The 15,562-nt window shown below is 37.6% G+C and overlaps 2 protein-coding genes across 4 annotated transcripts in view; both read right to left on the bottom strand.

The window, feature by feature from the left end:
- Positions 1–319: 319 nt before the first annotated feature.
- LOC141291697 (NACHT, LRR and PYD domains-containing protein 3) lies at positions 320–10,574 on the bottom strand. The gene is made up of 14 exons (XM_073823855.1): positions 10,431–10,574; positions 8,371–8,519; positions 8,136–8,246; positions 7,009–7,122; positions 6,846–6,915; positions 6,542–6,749; positions 4,654–6,454; positions 4,399–4,572; positions 4,125–4,292; positions 3,566–3,739; positions 2,528–2,686; positions 1,661–1,828; positions 1,342–1,497; positions 320–1,257 (listed from the first exon to the last, which is right to left on the bottom strand). Exons 2-14 carry the CDS (start codon positions 8,475–8,477, stop codon positions 1,098–1,100), a joined length of 3,570 nt encoding a protein of 1,189 aa, XP_073679956.1. The 5' UTR covers positions 8,478–8,519; positions 10,431–10,574; the 3' UTR covers positions 320–1,097.
- A 1,137-nt stretch (positions 10,575–11,711) lies between these two features.
- cpeb2 (cytoplasmic polyadenylation element binding protein 2) overlaps positions 11,712–15,562 on the bottom strand; it is a 45,285-nt gene continuing 41,434 nt past the window's right edge. For all 3 annotated transcript variants that reach the window (XM_073822941.1, XM_073822939.1, XM_073822940.1), the window contains one exon: positions 11,712–15,306. In XM_073822941.1, the coding sequence (XP_073679042.1) occupies positions 15,079–15,306 (228 nt within the window). In that variant the 3' untranslated portion in view covers positions 11,712–15,078. The remainder of the gene's footprint in view (positions 15,307–15,562) is intronic.

Genomic DNA, 15,562 nt, shown 5'->3' with positions numbered 1-15,562 from the left:
AACATCTGTGATGTTCAGCCTGAGTGTGAAATGATAGTACCAAACATTTTCCCTTGAGAGACAAACACTGTTACTATGACAACAGTGTCAACTCTGTCCCATCACAAAACTGCAGTCTGTTAATGGAAAAGTACACCCATAAAAAGAAAACTCATCATTTATGAAGTCTCATGTTTTTTCAAACCTGTCTGTCGTTCTTTTGTGGAAAAAAGAATGAGTGAAAATGTTTGGAGGAAGGTTTGTTTGCTTTTTTCATACAATAAAAGTAAACAATAGTGATCCATAAGACTTACGCACTATTGAAAAGCACTACAAATAGTTACACTTCAAAATACAGCTTTTATTAAAAATTCTCAAAACCAGAAAAATACAGTTTCTCTAAACATGTTTAATAAATGCTCTAAATAACAAAAATAGAGACTTGCCAGCTTGTGTTGCAAGATTGTTTTCGTCGTCTTGATTTATTCTTTTAGTTATGTCCTTTGCTCGTTTGAATTCCTCAGTTTGAGCTGTGTCCTGTTTTCTCGGCTACAGATTTTTGTCTTTTGCTTCTTTTTTTTTTTTTCCTTTCTGTACATCCATGAATGAGCCGAATGTTTGCAGCACATACATATATGACATAATCATCTCTCCCTATGTACTACTGTGACTCTCTCTGACTTCTTTTTATCTATTCTCATGCTTCCGTCTGTCTCCGTCCCTCTCCGTTCATCAATCTCTCTGAATGAGCGCATTTCTGCAAGATGTTTGCAAAGATCTTTCAGCATTCCTGATTTACTCATGGAGAGAGTTTTTAACCACCCACTTGAAAGACACACCTCCAGCGTTCCTCAGTAAGGTCACACATTTGCCACAGCAATCATATGCTACACAATTAAGAATTTATAACATTAAATTTATGCACAAAGTGCAGCATATGCAGTTATTATATTTACTTATTCTGTCTTCTAATTCTCATTCTATTCTTTTAACATTCTATTCCATTGCATTGACACAATTTTCTCTCACCAACCATACTTTAATATCTTCAGTCTTCACAGGTTACTCACGACCCTAAACTTTGCCTGCAAAAATGAGCAACTACACCTGCATATGAACTAGAATAAAAGATTGATGTTTGATATAGAACTCAGAAACTGCTCCTTCTGCTGGCTGATGTTGTTTCTGCTCAGATCCAGCTCAACAGATATGGACTGAGAACTAAGAAGTGAAGCCAAGTATTCACAGCAGCTGTCAGTGAGACCACAGTTGGATAATCTAAAATGAAAACAAAAGAAAAAAAGTTACCACACTATCATTAAATTGTTGGTAGTAATTTTGTAAATGATTAGTTGATCTTACTTTAAAATCTTCATTGCAGAACTGCCTTTTTGTAGTCCAAGACAGAGCAACCGAACACCTTTATCTTTTAGGTTGTTGTTGCTTAGGTTCAACTCTTTCAGGTTTAAGTTGCCTGCTAAACCGCACATATCTGGAGTGAGATTACAAGAGTCCAAACTGCAGGGATGAAGAATTTTGAACAATTAAAATCTATAAAAGTGCAATAATTTTATTTTATATGCTTGTTGCAACCATTCAGTCTTATTTCTTCAACATTCACTACTGAATTGTACTTCCACTAAACCTTTTTTTTTAAGCTGTGCCTTTGGCAAATACTGACCACAGTTTTTCGAGACCACTGTTTTCAAGGACCGTAAAAAGCTCCATTGTTCCAGTGCATCCTGGGAAATTTTTGCTCAAATCAAGCTCTTTCAGGCTGGAGGGGTTTGATCTCAAAGCTGAAGCCAGAGATAAGAAACCGTTATCTGTCAGTCTGCAACATGACAACCTGAAGAATAAAAGTTTAAGTTAGAATTATATGATAATCAATAAATGTTATATTTAAAACCTTTTGTGTAAGAGCTGATTAGTCAGTCATTATAAATGCACATGACAACTTCTAGCTTAAAAAGCCTTCCAAACTTTTTCTACACAATACTTTTTATTTATTTTTAATTTTAATACACAAGCTAAAATCAGCTAGAAATTGCTCTTGTGTAGAGTTTGATCTTGTGTTTGATTTAAATATTTAAACTTTCTATGAATATTTATTAAACACCTGTTATAAATAATATTTATTTAACATGTATGTGAATAATAAAATATTGTCATAGGTGGTCTGTGATTAATACACAAGCTAAAATCAGCTGGAAATTGTTCTTATGTAGAGTTTGAGCTTGTATTTATTTAAATATTTATTAAACATCTATTGTAAAATGATAATCATTGTAAAATGATAATCTTTTAACAGGTATTTGTAAATAAAATCATAAAGTATTACATCATAGGTGGTCTGTGATTAAACAAGGTGCTTTATTATTTCTGTTATTTTCTGCTAATTATCATGTTATAATTTTATGTTGGATAAATGTTGATTGAATATAAGAATTTTCAAAACAAAATATATTATCAGTTTTACACAAAGGTAGCTCTCAAACATTCTAATCAAGTGTTGTGATAATTATAATTAGAATAAATGAAGCATAACCTTAATTTCCCAAGTTTACAGGATTGATCCTTCAGTGAGTTCATGAGTTGCTTCATCCCAGAATCCTGCACGTCATTGTCAGAAAGGTCTAGAGCTTTAAGACGAGAGTTTTCCAAACCAAGCCCACAACTTTTATATGTAAAATTACATCTCTCTAATCTGAAAAATGAGAGAGTTACATTGTTGGTAATTAATTTCAATAAACCAAAGTGTTTTAAAAATACAGCCTCACTTTGTATTTGGCATCCTCACTTGCGAGTTTGTTGATATGATTTGGCATATCAAAAACTTTTGACCACTGCTTCAGTGACTATGTGATACATTTTTGGGGGATGATTAGAATACCACAACATTTTAAAAAGTGTAATACTGAGTTGGGCATAATTTGAAACCACTGGTATCACTGAACCTGGCATGAAGGAAACAAATATGTTATTATGGGTTATTAAATTATTGAAAAATAAGTGTAATTTTAGGGACTTCCTACTTCCTACTGCCTGAAATCAGGGGTGTCCAAACTGGGTCCTGGAGAGCCATTGTCCTGTTTAGAGTTTAGCTCCAATCCCAATTAGAAACACCTGATCCAACTAATCAAGGTTTAACTACGCATACTAGAACAGGGGTCTCCAAACTTGGTCCTGGAGGGCCAGTGTCCTGCAGAGTTTACCTCCAACTTGCCTCAACACACCTGCCTGAAAGTTTCTAGCATGCCTAGTAAGCTAAGCTGTGCACGACACTGGCCCTCCAGGGCAAAGTTTGGAAACCCCTGTACTAGAAGATTCCAGGCAGGTGTCCTGGAGCTGGTTGGAGCCAAACTTTTATAGGACAGCGGTCCTCTAGGAACAAGTTTGGATACCCTGCCTGAAATAGCTGTGTCAGATGAGAGAGACACCCAAAACGTGTACTGTTGGGGGAACTCCAGGACCAGGTTTGGGAATAGGTTTACAATAGGTGCCTGCACAACTTTAATTCTTGGCCCTTAAACAGTACAAGAAGACAAATAAAAGAGACATTTTCTACAGATCATTGCACACGTACCTCAGCTCTTCAAGGTTACAATTTGGGTTTGTAAGTAAATCAGAAAACATCCCAACTCCTAAATCCCAAAGTTTGTTATTACTTAGGTCCAGTTTCTTAAGTTGGCATGGTTTTGAACTCAGAGCAGATGTGAGGAAAGCACAGGCCTCCTTTGTGATCCCACAGCCTGAAAGCCTGCAAGCAAAAATGATTATCTGTTGAATGATGCAACGCCAGCAATATAGTCATCAACTCGTTCTGCTAGTTCTGTTTTAGCAATTTGGAAAGTCAAATAATTCGGTGCTGTGCTGTGCCATGTTACCACAAGGTTAAGCATATTAACTTATCTTTTCAATTAGTGCACATCGATTGTTCAGCAGGGTATGGTTTCGATGGAAAGATCAATATCGCCACATTTTCTAACCCATTTAAAGAGAAGTTGTGCCACTTCAAGGAAGGATTACTGAGAGAAGGAATTTGGCCAAAGGATGTTGACCCCTGAACTATGCTAACCCTTGCTAACCACCATATCTGTATTTACCCAAAAGTCTCAGAAAGATTTAAAAAAACATATAAAGACCTAAGAGTCTCCAGCCCACAGTCAGGCACCAAACCCAAAATCTGGGTTGCTGCATCATTTCCAATGTTATTGTTGCTCAGGTCCAGCTCCTTAAGATGTGATGGGTTGGACTTAAGAGTGGCAACAAGGGCTAAACAGCTGTCTCTTCTGAGTCCACAAAACTCCAGTCTAATAGGAAACAATTGAGAGGAAGAGTTAATTATCAACAGTATTATGACATCTGTAAAATGAGTTGGAATTTAATACTGTAGATATGATAGAGGCAGAAATTTACTTTAGTGTCTGTAGTTTGCAATGTGGACTCCTGAGCCCAGAGCAGAGACTTTTCACCCCACTGTCTTCAAGTTCATTGAAACTGAGGTCCAGTTCTCTCAAGACATTGGGATTGGACTCGATAACAGAAGCCAAAGCTGAACAGCTTTTCTTCGTCAGATTACATGAGGACAATCTAAGAATTAAGAAACAACCCTCTTACTATATCTTCACAACTGTACCTTTATTTGGAAATGAGCAGTTTGATGGCACTTACATAGCAGTGCGACTGGCTTTGATAACGGGATGAAGCTTGAAAAGACACTCATCTGATTTGAAGAATTTTCTTAAGTCAAAAATCTCCAGTCCCTCGTCACTGGTTAGCAGTACAAAGACCAGAGCCGACCACAGTGCATTTGAAAGTACTTCCATTGAAAGTCTTCCGGAATGAAGGTACGTTTGGATTTCCTTGACAAGAGAGTGGTCGTTCAGTTCATTGAGGCAGTGGAATAGATTGATGGACCTCTCGGGGGTAAGACCTGTCCCAAGCTTTTCTTTTATGTACGTAACTGTGTTCTCATTGCCAGTTGTGATGTGTCCTATTTGTATTGAAAGGTGGCGAAACAAGGTTTCACTGCGCTCCTGTGATAGGCCAAGGAGGAAGCGGAGAAAAAGGTCGAAGTGGCCATTTCTTGACTCCAAAGCCTGGTTTACAGCACTCTTGTGAAGGTCACACAGAGACGAATCCATGCAGAGCTCCCCAAAGTCTGTGTCTTGGAATGGTATCTTGAATTCATCGCTACTGGCCTTTTGAGCTGTAAACCAGTGAAGGTGAACAAACAAAGCGGCAAGATATTCTTGGAAACTCAGATGCACAAAACAAAAGACCTTCCTTTGGTACAGGCCAAACTCCTCCCTGAAGATCTGGGTGCAAAGACCGGAATATAGAGATGCATCCTTGACATCAATTCCACACTCAATCAGGTCTTCTTCGTGGAAGATCAAAAAACCTTTCCTCAGTTGTTGGAAGGCCAGTTTTCCAAGCGAAAGGATGTTGTTTCTACTCAAGTTTGGATCTGAGTGATGCAGTTCCTTGTACTTCTCTTTCATCTGTAATGTCTGGAAGATCAGGAAGTGTGTGTACATTTCAGTTAGAGACTTGGGGATCTGACAGCTCTCTTTGTCACTCAACATCCTCTCTAGTACAGTGGCTGAAATCCAGCAGAAGACTGGGATGTGGCACATGATGTAGAGGCTCCTTGACAATTTAATGTGTGAAATGATTCTATTTGCCAGACTCTGATCAATGATTCTCTTCCTGAAATACTCATCTTTCTGAGGGTCATTGAACCCTCGTACCTCTGAGATCTGGTTGACACACTCAGGAGGGATCTGACAGGCTGCTGCTGGTCGAGAGGTGATCCAAAGGAGAGCTGAAGGAAGCAGATTTCCCTTGATGAGATTGATCAGCAGCACATCCACTGAGGCCGGTTCTGTTATATCAGAGCACCTTTTGTTGTTCCTAAAATCAAGAGGCAGCCGACACTCATCCAAGCCATCAAAGATGAATATGACTTTGTAGTTTTCAAGGTTTGAAACTTTGAATCCCTTCATTTCTCTGAAAAACAAAAAAACAAGTTGCTCCAGTGTGTACTGCTCTTTTACAATCAAATTCAGCTCCCGAAAAAGCAATGGAAACACGAAATGAACATCTTGGTTGGCTTTTCCTTCAGCCCAATCCAGAACAAACTTCTGCACAGAGACTGTTTTTCCAATCCCAGCAACTCCTTTAGTCAGTACAGTTCTGATGGGTTTGTTTTGTCCAGGTAAGGCTTTAAAGATGTCATTGCACTTGATTGGTGTTTCCTGTGTCTCCGGTGTCCAGGATGCTGTCTCAATCTGTCTCACCTCATGCTCGTTATTGACTTCTCCAATCCCTCCTTCTGTGATGTAGAGCTCTGTGAAGATCTTGTTGAGTAGGGTTGGATTTCCTTGCTTAGCAATACCTTCAAATATACACTGGCTCCTGTTCTTCAAATTGGATTTAAGCTTTATCTGACAAGCATCAATTTGATGAACTAAATAAAATAAGAAAGAAACAATTAGTTACTACTCTTTGTCTGTATTTGATGTAAACTATGTTCTACCCATATACACATACTAACATTGAAGTAGCTTGTCAAAGAGGCTTTGCTCCTTCATACACTTCAAAATATGTAATGTGATTTTGACTGTTGCTTCTTTAGCTTCAAGAGCACATTCTTCTTCTTCATCTGGTGGACTCTCTGTACACTCTGGGAGAAGGGGGTTCAAAACAGTGTTGATTTTTCTCAGTTCCTTCTTTACAAATGTGATCACATTGCGTTGAAGTTGCTAAAATGAAAAAAGAGAAATTTTATTAAACGTTTTACTCTTCTTTTGAATACGAAATGATAACAAATCATATGTAAACCATTAAAAATAGCTAACCCGCAAAATAGCAGCAAGGGCCATTTGTGTCTTTGGAGTCGACTGGTGGTGCAATTCTGTGAGCTGCTCTCTGCATTCAGAGCAAAGTTTTAAAATTGATGAAAATACATACTTTATGTTTTTAAGAATCAGGCAAAATAAATACAAACACGTCCTGACATACTGTTGATGGATGGCAGAATCATCCATATGGAGATTAGTTGGCGGCTCCATTGACCAGTTACTCTGAACAGACACGTTGGAGTGGGCAGAAGAACCAAGCAAATCTTCTGGCAGACTTTGACAGAATAGAACATACAGTAATTTAATAGCTGAACCGCCTAATTCATAAATAAAGAGAACAATGTCATCAAACTGTATAAACAAGAGTAAGGGAAAACAAATAAATGTGCAGCTCAACCAGGTCTTACAGGTTTGATAGACGTGAGGCTGAGTAATTAAAAAAAGTTACAAACTTAGGGTTGGGAGGAGCCTAATCATTCAGTACTGTCAATAATCATTATAGGCCCTAAAAAAAAACAGCACTCATTGGACCACCCCAGTGTCAATTCTTCCGGCATCCCTTTACCTCCCCATCTCCTCCTCTATTTCTGTAGTTCTCCCTCTAGGTATTACTGCAATGGGGTATTGAACTCAGAGCTCAAGCCAAGCTTTAGGTTCAAGCCTCCATTGAGGACAGTAAGCCAAGTTTGTTTACCAATAACCATTAGGACTGGATGGGCAGGCGAACTCGTGAAATGACAGAATTTTAATTTTTGGGTGAACTATCCCTTTAAATGCTGATAAAATGTAGAGATTGAATGATTGGTGGTCACTTGGTAAATATTACTCATAGAAATCATAGTAATAACTAAATAATCAAGGCTCCCCTTAAGTTCACTTTTAGTATACTTCAGTATACTTTTATATACTAGAAAGTGGGCCAATTTAGTCCCAATTGGTATTGAAATAGTTCACTTGAAAGTATACTACTAGTACACTGATATTTGTATACTTACTACATAAAGTATAATTAAAAATATACTTGAACTTTTCTTAAGTATACTTAATAAAATAAACCTAACTAAAATGGATGACAAAAATGGAAAGAAAGAGGAATTTGCAACAACACTGTAGGCTTAAAATGTCCATAAATCTGAACATGAACACTGGCAACAGTGCTTCTAAATTACCATATATATTTTTCTGTCCAGACATTTACAAAACAAAACAAGAGAAGAAATATTTTACTGGTTGCTGTATGATAAGAAAGTTGTGCCACAATAGCTTCACTGAATAAATGTGTATTACCTTTGATCTTCCTTCTGGAATTTAATTGGAGGATCCATTGATACATCACTCTTCATAGAAACATGGCTGAACACTGGAGAGGCAGCTCTTATCCGCTGATGAACCTCAACACTACAAAAATCAGTGAATCAATATCAGAAATTATTGTTCTATTCAAACTATTAGAGTATAAAGTGATCAAATTAACAAAGATGTTTTAATCATTAATAAGCAATACACAAACACACAAACATACCTTTCAGCTTGATCGAATGTTTGGGGTTCAATAGTAGAGCAGCTGCCGCTGTCTTTGTCCTCATGGCTGGTTGTGACATTATCTGTGGTTTCACTAGATTCACTCATGGTAATGTTTTTTTTTCCAGACACCTTAAATGATCCTAAATTCTACATTTACACAACAAACCCAAAGTTATTTCTGTCAGTTGACCTACAGTGGTGTGAAAAAGTGTTGGCCTCCTTCCTGATTTTTTATTTTTTTGCATGTTTGTCACACTTTAATTTAAATATCAATCAAAGATAACACAAGTAAACACAACATGCAGTTTTTGGATGAAGTTTATTATTATGAAGGGAAAACAAAATCCAAACCTACATGGCCCTGTGTGAAAAAGTGTTTGCCCCCTAAACTTAATAACTGGTTGGGTCAACCTTAGCAGCAACAACTGCAATCGAGCGTTTGCGATAACTTGCAATGAGTCTGTTACAGCACTGTGCAGGAATTTTGGCCCACTCATCTTGGCAGAATTGTTGTAATTCAGCCACATTGGAGGGTTTTCAAGCATGAACCGCCTTTTTAAGGTCATGCCAAAGCATCTCAATAGGATTCAGGTCAGGACTTTGACTAGGCCACTCCAAAGTCTTCATTTTGTTTTTCTTCAGCCATTCAGAGGTGGATTTGCTGGTGTGTTTTGGATCATTGTCCTGCTGCAGAACCCAAGTTCGCTTCAGCTTGAGGTCATGAACAGATGGCCGGACATTGTCCTTCAGGATTTTTTGGTAGACAGCGGAATTTATGGTTCCATTTATCATAACATAGTCTTCCAGGTCCAAAATCAGCAAACCAGCCCCAGACCATCACACTACCACCACCATATTTTACTGTTGGTATGATGTTCTTTTTCTGAAATGCTGTGTTACTTTTATGGCAGATGTAATGGGACACACACCTTCCAAAAAGTTCAGCTTTTGTCTCGTCAGTCCACAGAGTATTTTCCCAAAAGTCTTGGGGATCATCAAGATGTGTTCTGGCAAAACTGAGACGAGCCTTTATGTTCTTTTTGCTCAGCAGCGTTTTTCGTCTTGGAACTCTGGCATGAAGGCCATTTTTGCCCAGTCTCTTTCTTATGGTGGAGTCATGAACACTGACCTTAACTGAGGCAAGAGAGGCCTGCAGTTCTTTAGATGTTGTTGTGGGGTCTTTTGTGACCTCTTGGATGATTCGTCGCTGCGCTCTTGGGGTAATTTTGGTCGGCTGGCCACTCCTGGGAAGGTTCACCACTGTTTCATGGTTTTTTTTTTCCATTTGTGGATAATGGCTCTCACTGTGGTTCGCTGGAGTCCCAAAGCTTTAGAAATGGCTTTATAACCTTTTCCAGACTGATAGATCTCAATTACTTTCTTTCTCATTTGTTCCTGAATTTCTTTGAATCTCAACATGATGTGTAGCTTTTGAGGATCTTTTGGTCTACTTCACTTTGTCAGGCAGGTCCTATTTAAGTGATTTCTTGATTGCGAACAGGTGTGACAGTAATCAGGCCTGGGTGTGGCTAGAGAAACTGAACTCAGGTGTGATAAACCACAGTTATGTTTTAACGCAGGACCATGTGGGTTTGGATTTTTTTCCTTCATAAAAAACCCTTCATTTAAAAACTGTAGTGTTGACATGTGTTATCTTTGATTAATATTTAAATTTGTTTGATGGTCTGAATTCTGAAACATTAAAGTGCGACAAACATGCAAAAAAAAAAAAAAAAAAAAAAAAATCAGGTAGGGAGCCAACACTTTTTCACACCACTGTATTTTGTGTATATAAAAGTATGTATATATAACATGGGTGCCATCAGTGCTCAAATTGAGGGGCCAAATCATACCACTTATTTTCAGATGTGGATGAGGGTTTGAAAAAAACAAAACAAATAAACATTGGTTTATATGAACCATATCATAAATGTAGGTAAATGATAAGAGAAATAAGAAGAATAACAACAAAGACTAACTTAATTTAAAACGACGACACGCTCAATTCTCATGCTGGAAAACCGAAAGAAAAGAAAGTTTGTTTTTTCCTCCCCTTACATTTTAACAGGCACCCTGTCCAGCTGCGTTTCACAAGACCGCTTTGAAGAAGGAAATAGACCTGGATTTAACATGCATCTTCCTGGTCATGTTATCCTTTTAGAAGGCTTGCATGGTCCTCTTTCATCTGTGCTGGTCATTCAGTAACTTCTGAAACATTTCGTGATACATGTTTATCAAACTTTTACCAAAACTTGAAAGACTTCACTCAGTCATTCTTAATGTTTTAAGGCGGTAAAAGCGCTAAATATTAAAAAACGAACTACGTGCAAAAGTGTATTTACCTTGTTTGCGTTTGTGCGTCGTCTGAGCAGCGCTTAACGCCATTAACTGAGTTTCGGTTTCGTTTTTCCTGCAGGATATGCAACTTTATAGGCGGGGCCATGTACACTAACAATCTGCTCGATTCATACAGATTAAGATTATAGTTTAGAAACAGTAATCAGTATGTACACTACCAGTCAAAAGTTTGAACAGTAATGTTTTAAAATTTATAATTTCAGTAATATTGAGAAATATATATTTTTTTTATTATTTAGTAAGGATGCTTTAAACGTGATAATAAAGACATTTTAATGTTACAAAAGATTTCTATTTGAGATAAATGCTGTTCTTTTGAACTTTTTATTAATCAAAGAAACCTTAAAAAAAAATCTACTCAGCTGTTTTTAACATAATAATAATAATAAATGTTTCCTGAGCAGCAAATCAGCATATTAGAATGATTTCTGAAGGATCATGTGACTGGAGTGATGCAGATTTGAAATCACAGGAATAACTTATATATTCAAATAGACAACAGTTATTTTAAATAGTAAAACATATTTCAAAATTGTACTGTTTTTGCTGTACTTTGGATCAAATAAATGCAAGCTTGGTGAGCAGAATCTTAAAAAGTGTGTTCAAAAACTTTTGACTGGTAGTGTATGCATTTTATATGTGCAAACCTGCAGATAATTTTCAAATTAATCGTTGTGTCTTCCTTTCTTATGGCTTTGCAATAAAGTTTGAGAATGAATTACAATAAAACAGCTTTGAAAACATATTATTTATTATTAAATTTAATTGTTTTGGATTATTATTATTAATAATATTAATATTATTATCATTTTACTTAATCTATAAATTAAAATAAAACAAAAAGAACCTACTTTGTAGGACACAAAAGTGCTACTGCCTCCAGGGGGCGCCTGAAGGCTCATCAAATTTTGCAGAAAATGTAAAAAGCAGAGCAAGCTAACTACAGATACTTGATCCAAAAGAATACAGCTGAGCCGCGGCTTGTGTCTGAACAGAATGGGTCTTTATTCAGGAAATGAAAGAAAAAGATTGTAATCAACACCCCATTTAAATACAAAACAAATCAAAATAAGGAACAACATGATATTCAGTTTGCATATCAAAGAGCCATTCAGTAATAATTACAGTCTGAACACTTCATAAACCACTTGTGTGAATCTATACACAAACTTGATTTAGAAACTAGAACATTAACAATATTACAAAGATTTTAGCTTTAAAAATAATTCAAATTGAAATAATATTTTAGCAGTTAGCATCATAAAATTATATATTCATATCTTTCCACATAAAAATACAAAATCATATTAATGACATATAATATGAAAAATTATCCCAAATATCTTGCTACTATCAGAGTAAAATAAAAAACAAAACGAGGAACGCAAAAACAAACGGACAAACAAAAAAGAAATAGAAATATGCATGAAAAAGTTTCTCCTTTTGTTAGCAAAACACTATCCAAAATAACTACAATCATTTACATCAGTACAAAGATATCTGGATTTAAAAATAGTTGCAATGAAAAAAAGGGGTCTCATCTTTTCTGACAGTAAAAAATGACACTGTGAATCAGAAATTTGCAAAATATGCAATGAAAAAAATAAATCTGCATTAAAAAGGTATACACTGCAATTCTCACTTTTTTTATACAAACATTAGAAACAGTATTGCACGTCACAACACAGATTCGAGGTTAGTAAGCCTTTCAAAATGTGTTATATTCAAGTTTCTGAGTATCAGTGAGGGGAGGGCTGATACCCCTCCATCTAACCAGGGAGAGTCTCAAGTGTTTTCCATGAACATAGTAGAACCCTCAATGCTTCCTTCCTTCAAATTAAATACACGACCAACTTAAATAGTAATCAAATCCATGTGTGCTAAGCGATAATACATAAATAGATTCATATACACACACACGCGCACGCACACACGACTGCACGGATGATTCAAGAAACGGCCTTTTCCAGCGTGTGAACGTAACCATAAATACGTGGGCAAATCAAGTGAGAGAGGAAATAGAAAAATACAATTTAAATCAAATAGTTATCTGTCTACAAAAATAGTCAAATAAATATGATTTCTCAAAACGACGACAACGAAAAACCCACACACACACACGTACGAAGCAACAGTGTTGAACACGGACTACTCGGCGGGGACAAAAGACGGCTGTCGAAACCGTCTCGTTCACCTTCGAGTAGATCGCCATAATCGAAACTGGGTCCAGCGTCTTACACGATACATCAAATAAGTTACTATGTAAAAAATAAAGATATTTAAATTATTCGAACAGGTCGCAATTCTTCTACAAATAAAAAGGTGATGTGATACAAAGATACAAAACCAAGGAGACTGTTTTGCGTTCGACTCCAAACGTCAGGGAAAGAGGGACTGGTTCTCTCAGAGGAGAAAGGAGAGGAGAGAAATCGCAAAAGTAGTGCATCACGTGTCCTCGAGAGTCTGGAAACGAGCGACACGTCGACAAATAAATAGACACAAATAGGCAATAAATAAACACGCAAATTCGCAACGTTGACACTTGAAAGGTTAACTGGACAGTACGACAGAATGATCACCCCAGAACACAAGGATATATAGAGTGCAAAAAGTACGAAAGACTGAAGGAGAAAGTAGAGTACCGAACGGCATCGCTTCTGCCGAGATTAGAGATTGTCCACAAGACTGATCCGAAACGAAAACACAAACACAACGAGTTCCTTTCGTGACGTCTCTCTCCTCTCTTTTCTCCAGTACTTTTTTCGATTTTGTCCGGAGGATAAACGAAATGCGGCGCTAGGCTCCGCCCACCACGCACAGACAACGACCACGGGTACGATTCCTTCGCCAATTCCTACGAACTACATTACATCAAAGCTAGCACGGAAAACGTCCTTGTCCTGCGCAATAAGAGGGGTGGCGTTCAGGGGTGTTCTGGGAAGGGCAAAGGTTAAATGTCGAGAGACGATCCTCCAGATCGTAGAACTGAAACCTCAATTCGTAACTAGACTCACACGGCACGAAGACGAGACACGAAAACCACAGGACAGCACACCGTCTCTTGACTAATTATCGAGTTACAAAATGGCAGAACTCACTACTCTAAGAACTAACGTCACTTCTCTCGTAATAAGTTCGTAAAGGAATCATCACAACAACGCATGCAAAGGTTTTACGAAGAGTTTTACACTTTTTTTGTATTTTTTCTCCTTTCGGTAGTAGTATTGATTATCTTATATCTAAGAGTCTGACCTTTTTTCGCCTCATGCTACATAAATTCCTCTGTTATATGCATCATGTTTTGTTTGTGTGTTTTTTTCTTTCTTATATGTGCTGGTAACCTTTACACTGCATGCAAATGATGTACAGCCACAAACATGCACGTAAGTTTTCACATTCTGCGTTTTCATGGCGCAATCGGCCATGCCGTGCGAGGGAACGGACTGCATTTCTGTGTGACTTCGCCAGTGACGTCACAATGGCATTACATAGAACACCGACACTATCTATTTGTTATATCCTATATAGCAGCAAAGCTTCTTCTATAGCTTGTGATTAAATTGCAATAAGAGTAGAGCAATAACAAGCCAGATTAATATTCTGAGGTATTGTCTTTTCTTTTTTTTTGCCAGTGGAAAATGGAAAGTCTCAGTAATTAATTATTGAATCATTCCTATTCCTGCTAAGAGCACATTGGAGCGAAACATCAAGGGGGGAAGTATTACTCTTTTTTTGTATTAGTATATTCCGCGGCATATTCTCGTTTTCAGGCCGCGCTTTTTTGCTACCTTTGGTTCGAGATCCAGGGCAGGCATCAGAGATTATGTCATCAAGGGTTTTCCAGAGACAATTGCGCACTTTGCCCACTAGGGGGGGATTTAGCAGCAGACGGACACACGACGGACAGAACGAATGAACAGAACAAACAGGCTGCCCCCCCAAGCGAAAACATTCTCGTTTCTACGTTTTAAATCTCACATATAAAAATAATTTGAAAAAACTACAAAAAATCAATCTCTTTTTTTGTCTTAATCTCCTTTTTAAAAAACACGAACGTACCACAAAAACTCTGTTCCGAGCCTGAGATGTACAGGGAGGGAGGAGAAAGAAGTGGTTTGGTGAAATCAACTGAGGCTTGTAGTGTTTCTGGCTGCTACAAAAGATAAAGATATATTTATATATTTATAGTCATATATATTCTCTATATACTGTATACGGTTATGTACTCTATACTGACAGCTTGGGTTCAGGGGCCAAACGAAGCATCTTTTGTTTTTTGTTTTTTTTTCCCCGTAGCAGACTTTTTGTTGTTTCTGCGTCGTCTTGCATGCTCCCGAAATCCCTGTGTTTAGTTCCAGCGGAAGTGGATCTGGCGGGGACGGTCGGCTCCTTCTTTGACCAGCGGCTTGTGGAACTCGCGCCCGGCGCGGGAGTGGATGTTCGCCCAGCAGAACTCGCAGTAATACTGGAGGCAGGTGACGTTGGCGCAAAAGAACGGGGCGAACTTTCCGCCACAACGTGCTCCCTGGCATTCGTCACACAGCTGGTCGTCCAGCACGTACGGCTTTACCTCCACCTGTGTCACATGAATAGGCAAATACATGATTGGTTTTGGTTCATTTCTACTATAGTAAAGTACAGGAGCTCATATAGCTACATAAACAGTACCATGATCAGGGTCGGGGTGTAATGCATTGCTAAGTCATTTAATTACAGCTACAGTTGAAGTCAAAAGTTTACATACACCTTGCAGAATCCGCAAAATGCGAATTATTTTACCAAAATAACAGGAATTATACAAAATGCATGTTATTTTTTTATTTAGTACTGAC

This window comes from Garra rufa, chromosome 18, assembly GCF_049309525.1.
Source record: "Garra rufa chromosome 18, GarRuf1.0, whole genome shotgun sequence".
Taxonomy (NCBI): Eukaryota; Metazoa; Chordata; class Actinopteri; order Cypriniformes; family Cyprinidae; genus Garra; species Garra rufa.
This window is presented reverse-complemented; position numbering and strand designations above follow the sequence as displayed.

Excerpts from the sequence above, each read along its gene's own strand:
- LOC141291697 (XM_073823855.1), bottom strand. The coding sequence starts at position 8,477 with ATGAGTGAATCTAGTGAAACCACAGATAATGTCACAACCAGCCATGAG. Across the intron at positions 8,247-8,370 it reads ACATTCGATCAAGCTGAAAG|TGTTGAGGTTCATCAGCGGA; the intron begins GTATGTTTGTGT and ends TGATTTTTGTAG. Across the intron at positions 1,829-2,527 it reads TGTAAACTTGGGAAATTAAG|GTTGTCATGTTGCAGACTGA; the intron begins GTTATGCTTCAT and ends TTTATTCTTCAG.